Source organism: Mus pahari, chromosome 19 (genome assembly GCF_900095145.1).
Source record: "Mus pahari chromosome 19, PAHARI_EIJ_v1.1, whole genome shotgun sequence".
Lineage (NCBI taxonomy): Eukaryota > Metazoa > Chordata > Mammalia > Rodentia > Muridae > Mus > Mus pahari.
In genome coordinates, this window is record NC_034608.1 from 1,786,617 (window position 1) to 1,804,415 (window position 17,799).

A 17,799-nucleotide genomic window follows, 5' to 3' on the forward strand; every position below is an offset into this window, starting at 1 on the left:
CGTGATGCCCCCCAAACCCAATAATGGTTCGGTCCTCAGTCACATAAATGTTTATTCTCCGAGACCGGGTCCCAGTTGTGACATTTGTTCCCCCTCCTTTTCCCGCTTCGTGAAGTGGCCCGGGGCCCAGCCCCACCTCCACCTTTCTCTAAACCAATTCCCACCCAGCATCAAGGAATTTCATTTGCATTTCCGGGGCCAGCTGCCCAATCGGAAGACAGAACCACGCCTCCTCTCCCACGGGGGCGGTTCTCCTGGCGGACTGCACCACTCTTGGGATCCACGGATGAAGGAAAAGTCATCCATCAACGTCTGGGTGACAAGGAGGGTGGGTGCTTCCTTCAAGTCAGGGCCCGGAGTTGGGCAACAGGGAGTTTTTCTTGCCTTGGAAGAAGCCTAACAGTCCGATGTCTGGGACTGGCTCCTTGAGGATCTTATGAATCTGAAGGCAAAGGAGATGAGGAAGTGAGGAAGCCCTATCTCCATGATACAGAATCTGAGGAGCACCTCTTCATCTCCATCTCCCTTATTCTGACTGCACTGCTTCTCCAGTCAACTACTTGGTTCTCCTGTTTTCCAGGTGACCGACCCCTCACCCTTGTCTGGTTGAGCTGATCCCCGCCGGCCATCTTGGTCTGCTCTTGCCTTGGGACCACTAAGAGTAGATGGTTTGGGTTCTCTGGTCTACCTCCATGTCCATCTTCTTCACTAGTCTCATCTTTCCTGGGTCATTCCTTTAGATCTCAGCTCCCCACACACAGACCCAACGAACCCATGAACCCTCAACGAATTTACACAACTCTCTCTTGGTGGAACAAGAGTAATCAACCACATTACCGGCAATCAAAGAGTCCAGCCACTTCTCTTGCCCGGTTAAACCCCACCACTGTTTATAGGATTTCTTGGTTTCTCTTCTTTGTCCCAGGTCACCTAATGTAACCTTTTGACTATTTTAAGGGACCAGTTTGATGGTCCCAGTTCCACTTCCTTACCCTAGACAGGAGAGAAACAAGGATGGAGGGGAGAGAGGAATTAGGAAAATCCCTGAGCCAGGCAGTGGTGGCACACGCCTTTAATCCCAGCACCTGGGAGGCAGAGGCAGGCGGATTTCTGAGTTTGAGGCCAGCCTGGTCTACAGAGTGAGTTCCAGGACAGCCAGGGCTACACAGAGAAACCCTGTCTCAAAAAAAACCAAACCAAACCAAACCAAACCAAACCAAACAAACAAACAAAAATCCCTGAAACTAATTTCTTTCCTTTTGCTTCTTCTTGGACCATGGCTACTAACAAACTACAACTGACCTCCCCAGATAACTAACAATGATCCTGACCCTCCGGGCCCTAGCATTTATATAGGTTTTATGAGAATCTCTGAAAAGTTCTCAGAATTCCAAATGTCACACCATTGCAGAAACTATCTGCAGCTGACAAAGCCAGGCCTCTGCTAGAGCACGCGGCAAATCACAGTCAGCCGCTGTGGGCAGTCCGAAGCAGCTCCATGCTCCCACGCTGCGATTAAGACAAAAACACGCTTTCTGTAATATTTCTGTGTTTTTAAAGAAAAATTCCAAAGTTATCACTACATAAGACCTGCTGTGGTGATGGTGTCTCTCCAGAGCATGGGACCCCCAAGGCAGTCCCTCCTTGAACTGGGGCTCCCCCTGTCTTCCCTGCAAGACCCAGCATTTATGTGAGTTCTGGAGATTTTAGCTCAGGTGCTTATACTGATATTGAAAGCACTTTACCAGCTGAGCCATCTCCCCGAACCTCTCCCATTGGCTTTTTTTTTAAAGACAGGGTTTCTCTATGTAAGCCCCTAGCTGTCTGGCTGTCCTGGAACTCACTTGTAGACTATGCTGATCTTGAACTCACAGAGATCTACCTGTCTCTGCCTACCAAGTGCTGGGATTAAAGGCATGCACCACCATATACAACCTTGGATTTGAGTCTTAAGAAATAAATCCCATTTTTATGGCTGGATGTAATGGTGCACCGCTTTAGCCCCAGCACTCAGGAGGCAGAGGCAGGTAGATCTCTGTGAACTAGAGGTCAGCTTGGTCTACATAGTGAGTTCCAAGACACTCAGGACTACATAGAGAGACCCTGTCTCAAAAAACAAACAAACAAACAAAAATGAACTAATTGAGGACCTCATACAATGTATTTTGATCATATTTGTGATGGTTTGTACATGCTTGGCCCAGGGAGTGGCACTATTAGTAGGTGTGGCCTTGTTGGAGTAGGTGTGTGTGTCACTGTGGTTGAGGGCTTTGTCCTAGCTTCCTGGAAGCAGTATTCTCCTAGCAGCCTTCAGATGAAGATGTAGAACTCTCAGCTCCTCCTGCACCATGCCTGCCTGGATACTGCCATGCTCCCACCTTGATGATAATGGACTAAGCCTCTGAACCTGTAAGCCAGCCCCAGTTAAATGTTGTTCTTTCTAAGAGTTGCCCTGGGGCTGGAGAGATGGCTCAGCGGTTAAGAGCAGTGACTGCTCTTCCGAAGGTCCTGAGTTCAATTCCTAGCAACCACATGGTGGCTCACAACCATCTGTAGTGAGACCTGACGCCCTCTTCTGGAGTGTCCGAAGACAGCTACAGTGTACTTACATGTAATAAATAATAAAATCTTTAAAAAAGAAAAAAATTAGAGTGCCTTGGTCAAGGTACCTCTTCACAGCAGTAAAAGCCTATGACAATTCTCAAGTCCTTCCCTGTGCTCTTCCCAGATAAACCCACCTCCCCATCCCCATTAATGGTAGCTGTGTTTTTTTATTTTTAATAACCAATTGATTCCAATATGTGCTGCTCATATACTTTGGAGTGTGAGGCCACACCCTTAAAGACAAGTCTCCTAGAAGCTGTCAACTGTCCATAGGATTGGCTTTGTACCTCCATGCTGGGAGGCAAACTCCAGAAGGGCTCAACACTATCCCTGTCCTGAGGGTACCACAAGGGCTGGCAGGACAGATGCTCAATAGAACTGTATGAAGGGAAGGGAAGATAACCTGAATGTTCAGCTCTGGGGTTTCCCCATCATTCTGAGGATTCAGGGACTCAGCATAGGGGCCTTGGACCTTGTGATGGTTTGTATAGGCTTGGCCCAGGGAGTGGCACTATTAGGAGATGTGGTTTTGTTGGAGTAGGTGTGTCACTGTGGGTGTGGGCTTTAAGACCCTCATCCTAGCTGCCTGGAAGCCAATCTTCTAGTTGTCTTTGGAACAAGAGGTAGAACTCTGAGCTCCTCCAGCCCCATGACTGCCTGGACTCTGTAATATTCCCACCTTGATGACAATGGACTGGACCTCTGAACCTGTAAGACAGCCCCAGTGAAATGTTCTTATATGAGTTGCCTTGGTCATGGTGTCTGTTCACGGCAGCAAAACCTTAACTAAGACAGAAGTTGGTACTGGGAGTGGGGTATTGCTGTGATAGGCTTGACCATGACTTTGTTTGAAAGAATGTGAATTTTGGGACTTTGGAGTTGGAAAGCAGTGGGCCATCCTAGTAGGAATATGGAAGACTTTGTTGCTGAGGGTGATTTGAACTGTGGAAGCCTGGCTCTAGAGGTCTGCGAAGAGAAGAATTTTAGTATGTGGGCGAGGGAGTGTTCTTGTGATATTTTGGTGAAGAATGTGGCTACTTTTTGCCCGTGTCTGAAAAGTCTACCTGAGGCTAAGGTAAAGAGATTTATATTAATTGCACTGACAATGAAGTCTCAGAAAAGCCCAGCAGAGACTTTGTTCTCTGGTTAAGTCTCATGAAGAACGTTTTGAACAAGTGTAGCCAGCTTAGAAAGGAAAAATATGGAGGCTGAGTCAGGAGAATTATCAGGACTTAAGAGGTCAGTTTGGGCCGGGCGTGGTGGCGCACGCCTTTAATCCCAGCACTCGGGAGGCAGAGGCAGGNGGATTTCTGAGTTCGAGGCCAGCCTGGTCTACAGAGTGAATTCCAGGACAGCCAGGGCTACACAGAGAAACCCTGTCTCAAAAAACCAAAAAAAAAAGAGGTCAGTTTGGGCTATGGATCAAGATCCTGGTTAAAAATAATAAAAGCCAGGCAGTGGTGGCGCATGCCTTTAATCACAGTACTCTTGAGTTTGAGGCCAGCCTGGTCTACAGAGTGAGTTCCAGGACAGCCTGGGCTACACAGAGAAACCCTGTCTCGAAATAAACCAACCTACCAAAACAGAACAGAACGGAACAAAACAAAACAAAAAAGTAGTAAAGAAAGAAGAAGAGGAGGAGAAGAAGGAAGAAAGAAAGAGGAAAGGGGAGGAGGGAGGAAGAGGAGGAGGAAGAGGAGGAGGAAGAGGAGGCTCAGCAAAACTTCTCAACAGGTGAAAATACTTCTGATACCAGCCCGGCCAACTGAACCCAATTTCTCAGGTAGGAGAGAACTGACTCTCAAAAGTTGTTCTGTGACCTCACACTTGCACGTGCACTGCAGGGCCCACACTCACGCACGTAAGAGGGTTGGAGAGACAGTTCAAGTCACTAGCAGGCACAGAGCCCTGGGGTCTGTCACCAGCACTATACTTAAAAAAAAAAAAAAAAAAAAAAAAGCTCGTGGCCAGAGGGACAGTTCAATTGTTAAGAGTGCTTGCTGTTGGGGCTAGTGAGATGGCTCAGCGGTTAAAGAGTGCTGACTGCTCTTCCGTAGGTCCTGAGTTCAAATCCCAGCAACCACATGGTGGCTCACAACCATCCGTAACAAGATCTAACGCCCTCCTCCAGAGTGTCTGAAGACAGCTACAGTGTACTCACATATAATAAATAAATAAACAAATCTCTTAAAAAAAAAAAAAAAAAAGAGTGCTTGCTGTTCTTTACAGAAGACCAGAATATAATTTTCAGCACCCATGTCAGGTGTTTCACATTCCCCTGTAACCCCAGCTCCAGGTGGTCTGATGTAGTCTTCTGGGGTGCATATCTGGACACACACACGCACACGCATAAATCTTTAAAAACTGTGTGTGTGTTTGGGGGGGGGGGGCTGGAGATGGCTTACCTGTTAAGAACACTGGCCTATTTCCCAGAGAGCCTGGGTTGGATTCCCAGCACACACATGGTGCCTCTAAACTGTCATTCCAGTTCTATCGAGATCTGATATCCTTTTCTGGCCTTTGTAGGATCTGTGTGGATTTTGTCCCCACATATACATGCAGGTAAAACACATATGCACATAAGGTAAACATAGATTAATATTTTAATATATATGTGTATGGGCATGGTAATATTCAGCTATAATTCCAGCACACAGAAGGTAGATGTAGATATCTCCTTAGATACAGAGAGAGTCTGAGGTCAGCCTGGGCTACATGAGGCCTTGACTCAAAAAAAAAAAACAAAGTGGGGCTGGAGAAATTGCTTAGCAGTTAAGAGTAGTGGCTGTTCTTCCAGAGGACCCAGATTTGAATTTGACTCCCAGTTCCCACACTATGGCTCACAACTGTCTATAACTTCTATTTGGGAAATCCAATACCCTCTTCTGGCCTTTGAGGGCACCCAGGCACCAGGCATACAAGTGGTGCACATACATACATACATACAGGGAAAACATATAATAAAACAAAGTCAAAGTAAAAATAAAAATGGCAAGAGGAAGAGAAATATGTCTTCTGTGCCTGGGTGACAGAGGAGGGACCTTACCTCCTTGAACCGTGGATGGGCAGAGTCCTTCACAAGCTGGAGAATCAGCACCTCGCTCGTGGACAGGAAGACACCACTCTGCTGCATTCGGGACAGTGCCACCAGCCGGTTCATCTCGCTTCGGAGGACAGAGCAGGAGGGAGAGAGGCAGAGTGTCTACACCGTACCACATCTGGGTTGTAGAGGACAATTTCCTCTCAACGGGAACCTTCCCTCCAGGGAAGAGGGAGAGGCTCACAAGACTCAGGAGGTAAACAAGAGGCCATGTGCAGGGCTAGGGAGATGGCACAGGGGTTAAGAACACTGCTGCTCTTGCAAAGGCCATGGGTTCAATTCCTAGGTTCAATTCCATGGTCATGAACTATAAGTCTAGTTCCAGAGGATCTGGGGCTCTCTTCTGACTTCTGCAGGCATGCATGTGATTTTGTTTACATATATGCAAACAGGCCACATGCCCAGGAAAGAAAAGACTAGGGAGAGTTTCAAAGGCTCTTTCTTATCCTGCTTTATAAAAGGGGCCAGCAACTCGGGCAGTCAGGAGACTGACTAGCTGCGGGGCAGCTGGGGAAAGAGGGAAGGAGCCGTGAGGAGTTCTCAGACAGGCGAGCTGGCTACGAGCTGTGCGGGCATGCCAGGCCTGCAGCTTTCATGACTTGGGCCCTGCAGTGAAGCAGCTGTTTCCGAGTCCATCCCTCACCCATACTCCCGTGAGTGACCCCAATAAAAACTCAACGGCCCAGTGTGGGTAAGAGCACTGGTTGCTCTTCCAGAGGACCCGAGTTCAGTCTCCAGCACCCACATGGCAGCTCACAGGTATCGGTAACAGCAGATTCCAGGGGAATAAGACACCCTCACACCAAAGTACATAAAATAAAATATTCTTAGAAATTAAAAAAAAAAAAAATAGGGCTAAAGAGATGACTCGGCAGTTAAGAGCACTGACCGTTCTTCTAGAGGTCCTGAATTCAATTCCCAGCAACCACATAGTGGCTTACAATTAGCTGTAATGGGATTTGATGGCCTCTTCTGGTGTGTCTGAAGACAGCTACAGTGTACTCATGTAAATCAATAAATCTTAAAAAAAAATGAAAATAACTCATTGTCTCATTGAGTTCAACACTGGAGCAATGGTTACTTTGGTCTGTGGTCCATTCCCTTTCTGGGGTAAGAAGGTGTCTGTGTGTTGGGATTCCCAAGGAAACATCTGTCACAACAATAGGACACACACAACCAGTGCCCCAGGTGTCCCCAACATACACCCACCACAAGGTGACCTTCTCACCTTTGAGAAGAACAGGCATCCACCGGTACATGAACCTGTAGCCCACGGTCCAGGAGGTCCAGAGCTGTGTGCTAAGGCGTAGAAAGGAGTCAAGGTGAGACTCAGAGCAGAACTATGGCCCCACAGGGGGAGGCGAGGATGCTAGGCCAGAAGCAGAGACTGAAATCGCAGATGAGGAAGTCTCAGGTCAAGGTTAGGGTCCCAGGATAGAAGAAAAGACAGAAGGGAGGGCAGGAAGATTCGATATCCCTGAGGACGAGGAGTCTCACCAAGAGGCAGCCTTGGGTCTCAATGCCACAGAGTAGCACGGACTGCAGCTGGGGCAGTTTGTCCAGCTCCTGCTGAAGCGGGGGCACCATGCTGAAGGATGTTTTGCTCATGGCTCGCAGGCCCTGAGCACCTAGCTCGGGAACTGTGGGGCCCAGGCCTTGTGGGTAATGCTCTGTCAGCAAGACGGGGACGTCTAATATCCGGGCTACCTGTATGGGAGGGAAGACATTGTGCTAGAACCCGAGGACGCAGGCTGACGACCAGATTCCTGAGTCCGAGGGATGAGAGTGGGCTTGGGATGCTGCGTTTGGGGGAGGACGGTTTCAGTCTGCACGCTTCGGGTTCTGGAACGCAAGGCTGTCTTGTACCTTAAGCATCCGAGCGGCCATTGACACGATCTGTGGGAAGTAGGCGATGCTAGGACGAAACTTCTCCTGCATGTCACATAGGAACAGGATGGAGGACTCCGGGAGGACCCGGCCGAGGCTAGCCTTGGCTGCTGCCATTGTCTGCGGGGTGGACAGAGGGACAGTAAGCAGGGTCAGGAAGGGACAAAAGTACAGGGACTCTGATGGCCTGTGCACTTGGCTCTGTGGCCCTGCACCTTGTCTTCCTGTGCATGCCTCTAGGCCTTTTCACCCATTGTTATTGGCCAGGAATTCCTCCTTCTACCTCCTCCCTTCCTCCCCCTTCTTCCCTCTCTCCCCCTCCTTCCCACTTCCTCCTTTTCTCCCTCCCTCCTGCCCAGCTCACAGGCGAGGCCACTCCCCCCCCCCCCCCACACACACAAAAGCGTTCTCTGAGCATGTCCACTCTGTGGCCAGTGTCAGCCCCTCAGACGGCATCCCCTTTCTCCTCCCCGAAGGCTGTACAATGCTGACAAATAATTCTGTGACCTCTTTCTACCTGTCCCTAACGGAGCTCACTCAGGCTTCCAGCCCCTGTGGAAACGGAGTCTAAGCAATAAGGTGACCTGCTCAGGGACATACAGATCTTGGACACTGTCTTTGAGATTAAAAAGTGCCATGGTTGGGGATGGGGGTGGGGGATGGAGCTGGAGAGATGGCTCAGCCGTTAAAGGCTAGGATCACAACCAAAAAGTATAAGAAAAAGTGCCACAGGGACTGTCTATGTAGCCCAGGCTGGGCTTACACAGTAACTTAAAATCTTCTTGCCGCTGCCTCCTGAGTTCTGGGGTAGCAAGCATGTGCCACCATGTCAGGTTCTTTGAGCTCTTTTTTTTTTTTTTTTTTTTTTTTTTAAATTTTTTTTTTTTTAAAGATTTATTTATTTTAATGAGTACACTATAGCTGTCTTCAGACACATCAGAAGAGGGCATCAGATCCCATTACAGATGGTTGTGAGCCACCATGGGGTTGCTGGGAATTGAACTCAGGACCTCTGGAAGAGCAGTCAGTACTCCTAACCGCTGAGCCATCTCTCCAGCCCTCTTTGAGCTCCTTTAATGCCCAGCTTGGCCAATACTTCCCTCTAGCCTTGCTGAACCTCTTTTGGGGCCTCGAAAAGAAAGACTGGTCCCCACAGGATGGATACTAATTAGCTATAGAAAGTGACAAAAGCCCAACATGTGCTACATCATAGGAGGACCCACCCCCCAAATGTTATGCTTAAAAAGATCAATGCATGTGTGTGATCAGTTAAAGAGACCAATGCATGTGCACAATCTATTCATATGAGACGACCGGAATAAGCCAAGTGTGGTGGCTCACACTGTCACCTAGAGCCCAGGACAGCAAGAATTGCTGAGTTTGAGTGTGGCTTGAGCTACATGAATTCCAAGTCAGTCTGGGCTGCAGAGTCGCGAGAAGCTAAAACATCTGTCAAGTGGCTCAGTGGGTAAAAGTGCCTGCCAACCAACCTGAGAAGGCATGGCCGATCAGACTCGGTAAAAGGAGAGAAACAGCGCCCACAGGTTGTAAACTCTGACCCCCATATGTGACACACTTCTCCTCTCCCTCCTCCCTCGACCCCTTATAAAATAAGTACATGTGGGGCTAGGGTGGGGGGATGGCTCCATGGTTAAAGGCACTTGATGTCCTTGCACAGGACCAGGGTTTGATTCTCAGAACCCACATGGTGACTCATAACTGTCCGTCACCCTAGTTCCAGGGGATCCACTCTTTCTGAATTCCCTGGGCACCAGACATTCACGTGGTACACAGACAGAATAGTCAATCCCAGGACTACCAGGGGATGGAGAAGGGAGAAGGGAGAATTTATGTGACTGTTAATGATTTCCATTTAGGGGAATAAAAATGTTTGGGACCTAGATTAACAGTGATGGCTACACACATCATTCACATGCTAAAGGTTACTTTTATTCTCAACTAGCAAAGAAGACTGGGAATGTGGCTCAGTTGGTAGACAGTTTGCCTCAGCACCACATAAATCACTGAGGTGGCACAGATGTGAAGTTCCAACCAGTCCAGATCAGCAGGGGCCAAGGTCAACTATGGCAACATAGCTGACTTCAAGGCCTACTTTGGCAACTCGAGACTCTCCTTCCAAAAACCAAGTTTTGTTATGGTTGTTGTTTCGAGACAGGGTTTCTCTGTGTAGCCCTGGCTGTACTGGAACTTGCTCTGTGGATCAGGCTGGCCTCAAACTCAAGAGATCTACCTGCGTCTGCCTCCCAAATGCTGGGATCAAAAGTGTGTGCCAGTACTGCCATTATTTCATTTTTAAAAAAAGATTTATTTTATGTATATGAGTACACCATTGCTCTCTTCAGACACGCCAGAAGAGGGCATCAGATTCCATGAGATATGGTTGTGAGCCACTATGTGGCTGCTGGGAATTGAACTCACGACCTCTAGAAGAGCAGCCAGTGCTCTTAACTGCTGAGCCATCTTTCCAACCCCCATTATTTCATTTTTGATTATTATTTTCATACGTGTGTGTTTTGTGTGCATGTGCATTTAAGTACCATGTACACACAGTGCCCATGAAGGCCAGAAGGGAATCAAATCCTTTGGAACTGGAGTTGCAGTCAATGGTGAGCGACCAGGTGGGTGCTGGAAATTAAGCCCAGGTCCTTTCAAGAGGCAGCCAGTGCTCTGAACCACCGAGTCATCTCACCAGTCCTCCAAAACTAACTTTGTAAAAGGCAGTCTCCCTCTCCACCCCCACTTTCTGATACACATCTGTGGAGGACAGAGGTCAAAATGGGGGTCTTTTCTCAGAAGCCATCTACTCTGCACTGTGAGACAGGGTCTCTCCCTGGGAAATGGGGCTCCCACATTCCGCTAGACTGGCAGGACAGAGAGTCCCAGGGACACTCTTGCCTATTCCTTCCCAGTGGTCACAGACCCAATCCTGACTCTCTATGCAGGTACTCAGCATGGAACTCAGATTCTCTTACTAAATGAACCATTTTTCCAGCCTGAGTATGTAAATTTACATATATTATAATACATATTACATAATAATATAGTGTATATTTGTTATATATATTAAAATGTATAACAATCTATAATTATATTATATATAAGATGTTATATAATACATATTTTATGTGATATATAAAATATTACATATTATATAACATTATAATATGATTTACATTATTTAATGCACACACACACATATATATACACATATATGTATATATATATATATATATATATACATATATAGAAAAGAAAAGAAAAGAAAAGAAAAGAAAAGGGAAAAAAAAAGAAAAGAAAAAGAAAAAGGAAAAAAATTGAGCCAAGCAATGGTGTTTAATCCCAGCACTTGGGAAGCAGAGGCAGACAGAACTCAAAGTTACAGGCCAGCCTGGTCTACAGAGAGTTGCAGTACAGCCAGGGCCACACAGAGAAACTCTGTCTCAAAAAGACAGAGAGAGAGAGAGAGAGAGAGAGAGAGAGAGAGAGAGAGAGAGAGAGAGAAAGAAACAGGTTGGTAAAGTCACCTGCCCAGTAAACACTGCCCCCCATTTATTTTAAATGTCCACTTTGACAAGGGAGAAGTGAGTCCCAAAGTAACCTGTGGCTCAAATGCCTGGTGAGACCTATGCATGCCTGAATTCCCTTGCCACTGTCTGTAGACCCAGGACCCTGAGGTTTCAGGAGCAACCTCGTGTGGTACCTGACTCCCCTGGAGGCTGTGCTGTTGCCGTGCTGCGCTGTGCTGCACCACTGAGGATTCCAGCTGGGCTTTCTCCGCAGTTCTCTCCTACTGCTTGTGTGCAGAGTTGTGCCCATGCATCATTTATTCATTCAATGGGATATGGAGGCCTGGGAACTGTAACAGGGCCCCACACCTTAGCACAACTGACTCTATGATGGACGTGCCATTCAGGCTGCAAAGCTTAGCACATGGACACCACCAGCAGCCAAAACGACAACAAAGGCCTACTCCATCAAAGCCCATAGCTCTGGGGAAATCTCTAAATGTAATAACCTTGCCTTTAGTCTTCTGTAATTCTGCTTCTGGCTAACTGTTCTTGTTAACTGAAGTGTGTCAGACCAGGGCATGGCTTTTGTCATTAAAAGATCATCCTGAGAAAGGCTTGGGGCTGCACTGGGATTCTGAACATCAAGACACTGGGGGTCTCAGGGCCCTTGGGAGCAAGGATGAGTGTTGGAGATTGAGTCTTAGGCTCTGATTCAATCAGGAATCTTCGTGTCCATGCTAAAGTTCCTTGTCCCCAATTGGGTTTTGATCGATCAATAAAGACGTCAACAGCCAATGGTTGGATACGGGCCGAGGACACAGAGAAGGGGGCAGAATCGCCATGACTTGGGGTAGAGGCATGGGATGTAGGAGATAAAGCCAACCAGGCATATGAGATTTCAGGTAAGTGACAACTGGCCACTTCCCCAATTGGCCTGGGGTAGCACGGGAAGGTTTAGGGGTGCCCAGCCTTGGAGGTAGCGAAGGCATTTTAAAAATGAGCTAATGTGTAAAATGTGTCTTTCATTCTCGAATCCAAAGATAGCTCCTGGTGGGTGCGTGTGTGCGGTATAGCCAAAACTCACCGCCACAGCAGAGCGTGGTGGTCAGGAGCCCCTAGGGGCGCACAACCTGAGATGCTCCAGGTCGGAAGTCCTCACTCTGACCAATCACTGCCTAACACTTCAGAGGGGTCTGACACCTCCACCCCAAAAGGAAACAAATGAGAACTTCTCCTGGTCTGTCACCTCCGGAGGTAAATCTGATTAAAGACACCTTCTGTTTGGACACATAGGAAAGGTCAAACGCGGCTGCTGATCCAGCATCCCGGAACCACGTGAGACACCAATGGATCTCCAGTCTGTTCACGGTGCGTGAGTATATGGTGGCCACTCCTGGTTGTTTTTATTCTCTGTCTGTCTCTCTGTGTGTGTCTCAATCACTTTTGTTTTTCTTTTCTTTTTCTTTTCTTTTCCTTTCCTTTTCTTTTTTGTTTGTTTTTGGGTTTTTTTTTTTTTTTTTGAAACAGGTTTCTCTGTGTAACCCTGGCTGTTCTGGAACTCACTCTATTGATCAGGCTGGCTTCGAACTCAGAAATCCACCTGCCTCTGCCTCCTAAGTGCTGGGATTAAAGGCGTGCGCCACCACTGCCTGGGCTCAATCAGTTTTCTTTCCCTGTATTAACCTGTGGCTTTCTCTGGTATAAGGCCCTCCCTCCACTCCATTTAAGATCTGTGCTCCCTCCTGTTGGAGACCAATATCCTTTATTTAGTCTTGGCCAGGTCACCCAGAGACACCCTCTCCACCCCCCAGTCCCTACCCTTTCCCCCCCAAAAAAATCCTCCTCCTGTCCCAACAAGGAGCAGGAGCGCCTGCTTGTCTTGTTGGCTTGACTCCTGCTCAGTCAGGGTTGGTCCCTGTGTGGAGGTGGGGAGAGCCAGGCCTCATATCCACCTGGGGAGATAGTTTCCCCAGGTTACCATTCCTTCCGATCTGTTCCTGCTCTAACCAGCCCTAGGGAAGGTGAAAAGTGACCCTGGGCTGAGCTGGAGGGAAAAGAGAAAGCTCATGTCTTCCTTTTTCACAATTTATAACTCACTTTCTCAGTGAACGGAATGAAAATACTGCCCTGGGCTGGGCAGGGGCTTGCTGCTGGACAACACAGCCGGGACAGAGTAGATTTTTCCCTTTGGTCCAAAATGAGTTTAAGCAATTTTCACTAAGTACTCTTTAGAAAGATTAGAGACTAAAAAGATTTCCTTAGTTGGCCTCGGATACTAAAAGAAATGATTGATCTGACCCAGGCTCTCAGATAGGGAAAAAAAAAGAAAAGAAAATCCCACCACTATATACATGGATTCTCAGTTAGTGAGCTTTTACTACTGGGCATGCCACAGCATGATCTCCATCGAAAAAGGGCTTCTCACCACTGGGAGACAACGGATATTTAAAACAAACGCGCGCACACACACACACAAACAAGCGAAACCCCAAATTTGGCCCTCCTGTAGCCTGTTTGGCTTCTCCTATAACTTGCTGTCTTCCACTGCTGGGCGACTTGGCTGTCTGACAATGGGCCCTAAGACCAGGGAGGCCTATTGATATTCTGATGGTATGCCACAACCCGGTCCTGCCTTACACTCCGTGGTAACGAAGAAATGGACAGCTCAAGCCCACAGGCAGACAGAGGAGACCAGGGGAAAAGGTCATTCAGAAACAACCCCTACACCTGGGGTCCACAAAAGGTTCTGAGTTGCTCAGGCTCTGGCATCTTATATCTAGACTGCATAGCCTAGCACGGGTGTCTCAGCCAGATGCCACGCTTGTGCTCAAACGAATCCAAATCAGGGAGCCCTCACCCAGGACGGGGTCCAGATGAGAGACCAACACCCTGGCAGACTCTGGGAGAACTGACTTCGGCAAGATGCGGCCTGCTGGGGGAGGATACCTTTCCAGGACGGAGCCTTCCCAATCTGACTGAAACTGCTCAAACAGTAGCTAACGTGCTCCTTCAGGAACTAGTGCCCAGATATGGCCTCCCCTAGCAATAGGGTCCGACAACGGCCTGGCTTTCACAGCCCAAACCCCTCAACAAATCTCAAGCTTTAGAGGGAGATTGAAAACTTCATTGTGTGTATAGACCTCAGAGTTCTGGGCAGGTACAAAGATAGGTAGGTAGGTAGGTAGACAGACAGACAGATATAAGAAACAGAGAAAGAAAGAAGAATAACAACTTAACAAAACTCTGATTAGAGATCAGAGGAGGATGGACAGACCTCCTTCCTTTGCTTTTCTTTGGGGCCCACTGCACCCCCAGGGAGAGGTTATGTTTGGAAGAGCTTCCCCACCAAGTCCCACACTCAGAGACCAGCAGTTGGCAGAACTCTCTAGCCCTCTAACCATTCCTTTTTCAAGTCACTATGGGGCCTCCAGTCCTCCATACAGGCTATTCATTGAACTGTCTGGGAGGCCCAGCCGACCTCTGAGTCACCACCAGTTTCCCAGTGTTGGAGTCCAGTGGTGGGTGCGCCATCTGGGTCAAGTGAATAGCCAAAGGGGGCTGAAACTCACCTGGAAATTATCCTACAAGGTGATTCTCTCCACTTGTACCTGAAGGCAGTGACGAGCTGGCATTAAGCCATGGATCCACCACACCAAGGTCAAGAAGGTAGAAGCCACGGATGCTGCTCCCAAAGGGACTGTCTCCAGACTATGGACACACTGAGGGTAAGGTTTGTGGAGGTCTAGATCCTTCACTCCCTCCCTCTACCTCCTCCTGAAACTTGTGTTCAGTATGAATGGGGGCTATGGTCCAACTCCCACGATCCTCAGGCCTGGACTTAGGAACTAAGAAAGACATAGGCAAGTATTAGCTAATGTGTCCATAAACCAGTAACTCATATTCATCTTGGCCTTTGTACACTGATGCCCACTTTAAATGTCTTGTTGTACTGGAGAAAGAGAAAATATGGGGTTTGTTTATTCATTCATTCATTCATTCATTTATTTATTTTAGAAAGGAATGCGGAGTTTACATTTCTAAGCATGCCCTGCAGCTGGGCCCCCTAATTGCCAAGCAGAAGGGAGAAGTTTCCAGTGCAAAAATGGGGTTTGTGAAACCGAGGCTTCCTGAAAACCCTCAGGAATCAGACCATGCCGCAGGAAGGGATCCTAAGGGACCATTCCCAGCCGGAAATCGGCCAGGATTGCTGGTTTTGCTTAGACTCCCAGACTCTGTACGATAGAAATGAAACAGACTGTCAGCCCATTGCCAGACAAAACTCTGAGACTGGGGGCAGCCAAAATTAACGTTAGAGGACTTATAAGAAGTTAAAAATCTGTCTACTACTCCAAAACCTTTAACCTCGGCGCATCCCCCTATTCTGATGTTTGCTGTTGTCCCTTATGGGTTCATGCATATGGATAACAACAGAATGACTGGGCCTCTGAGACCACTTGTGGGCATGGACTCGTGGTTTGACTAAAAGTGCCTCTTACAACGCCTTTCAAACTAAGTACAGAGGTTGATCAGGACTTGGAGCTGTTAAAAGTCTCAGTTTCTGCATTAAAACAAGTTAGATTCCCTTACAAAAGTGGTCCTACAAAATTGGAAAGGCTTAGATCTCTCATGATAAACACAAAATAAAACGACGACAACAACAACAACATCAGCAATAGCAAAAAAAAAAAAAACCCTATGTATGGCTTTGGAAGAAACCTGTTGTTTCTAGGCTAATTGATCAGGAATAATTAAAATAAATAATTTTTTTTTTTTTTTTTTGCCATGGATGGGGAAATAATTGGCCTCTGTTCTCTTGGTTCCCTGGTTAGCCATTCTGCTATCAGCACTGGCTGGGCCTTTAATTCTCATTCTGACTGGATTAACATTGACATCTTGCATCTTAAACTAAAACAGGATGACTCCATGATTTGACTCATTCACTAAGATCACTGGGGACTGTCACAGGGCCCCAGACCTTAGTATAATTGACTCCATGATGGAAGTGCCATTCAGGCTATAAAACTCAGCATGTAGACAACACCACCAGCCAAAACTAAGACAAAGACCTAATCCATTGACGCCTACAGTTCTGGGAAAGTCTAAACGTTATAACCTTTCTTTTTAGTTTACGAAATTCTGCTTCTGGCTAACAGTTCTTGTCAACAGAAGTGTGTCAATCCAGGACATGGGTTTTGTGCTTAAAACCTCATCCTGAGAAAGGCTCAGGGCTATATTGGGATCTCTAGTACCTAGTGTAGTCCCTGGCTGGCTAAAAAAGACTCGGTTGGCTTTAACCCATGTCTAGGCAGTCTTCTCTGGTGAATAGCGACCAGGAGAGAGGGAAGACAAGAGGCCCTGTCCCAGAGGCAGGCCAACGTCGGAGGCTGTCCTCTAAACTCCACAGGTGTGCCATGCATGTGCACTCACACACACACACACACACACACACACACTCCCCCAACCTCCCCCTCCCCTCTCTGAAGGTCCCTGAAATGGGAGTGTGGCTTATCTGAGGCCAGGAGATAGGGTTTGCATCTCAGGCCTCAGGATGGGAAAAATTCACGGGGGAGTAGCTGTCCACTCACTTTTGGAGGGGGGGGTGGCTGGAGATGGAGCTTAGCTGGTAGATTGCATGCACAAACATGACCAGCATCACAGAAACAGGGTGTCGTGGCACAAGCTTGGAACCTTAGACCTGGAAATGGAGGCCGGAGGATCCAAAGTTCAGTCATCCTGTGCTACTAGCCATATTGTGATTCACAAGTTTTGTTTTTTGAGACAGGGTGTTTATTTGTTTGTTTGTTTGTTTTGTTTGAGCCCTGGTCAATCTGGTCTCAAACTCGGAGCTCTGCCTCCCTCTGCCTCTGCCTCCCAGAGCGACGAGATTAAAGGTGTGCTGAAGCAGAGTTTTAGCAGAGCCACTGTAACTGGCGTTAACTCAGAGCAATGGCCCCAGGCTTTGAAGTGACCTTTCGTAAACAGTCAGTGGTTGTTATCCTAGAGCTGTTTCTTTGAAGGATTCTCAGAACCTTTGCACAACTTAGTCCAGAGACAAACCTGGCAAACGTGGACGTCTCTTATGGCCGAGAGAAGCTTAGATAATAGTTCCTCCAGTCAGCACCTAGATCAGCACGAGGTTTTGGCATGCAGAAACTGGCTTGCTGAAGGTGCCCTTTGTTCTGTTCTGCCAAGTGGTTCAGGGTTTGGTCCTTGAGAGGCTGGTCCTCCTGAGGCTGCGAAGCCTAAATTCATCCTGCAGTGTCTCCTTCTTCATTCCGTGGTCTTGCTTAACCCAGCGGGCACACTTCATCCACTCTTTGTTATTGATTTCTAAGATTTATTTATTTATTTTACTTTATGAGTCTTGTGCCCACATGTATGTCTGTGAAATACATGGATGTCATGGTAAGAGAGGCCAGAAGAGGGCGTCAAATTACCTAGAGCTGGACTTACAGAGAGCTAATAGCCACCATGTGGGCGCTGGGCCCAGTTTCCCTCTTCTTTCAAAAACAAAACAAAACAAAACAAAACACCCAAAAAACCTGAAGCAGGGAGTGCTGGCACACCTTTAATCACAGTAATTTGGAGGCAGAGGCAGGAGGATCTCTGTGAGTTCGAGGCCAGGCTGTCTCAAAGAAAAAGGAAGGAAGGAAGGAAGGAAGGAAGGAAGGGAGGGAG

General features: G+C 47.6%; 1 protein-coding gene across 2 annotated transcripts in view; it reads right to left on the minus strand.

The window, feature by feature from the left end:
- Positions 1-35: 35 nt before the first annotated feature.
- The window catches only part of Isoc2 (isochorismatase domain containing 2), a 21,351-nt gene continuing 3,587 nt past the window's right edge, over positions 36-17,799 (minus strand). The window contains exons 1-6 of one of the 2 annotated variants that reach the window (XM_029531982.1): positions 17,179-17,486; positions 7,571-7,711; positions 7,202-7,411; positions 6,933-7,003; positions 5,651-5,768; positions 36-442 (exon numbers count right to left, since the gene is read on the minus strand). In XM_029531982.1, coding sequence (XP_029387842.1) covers positions 347-442; positions 5,651-5,768; positions 6,933-7,003; positions 7,202-7,411; positions 7,571-7,708 — 633 coding nt within the window. In that variant the 5' untranslated portion in view covers positions 7,709-7,711; positions 17,179-17,486 and the 3' untranslated portion in view covers positions 36-346. Of the gene's footprint in view, positions 443-5,650; positions 5,769-6,932; positions 7,004-7,201; positions 7,412-7,570; positions 7,712-17,178; positions 17,487-17,799 lie in introns of those variants that run through there. The other variant, XM_021219691.1, reaches the window with a different exon arrangement.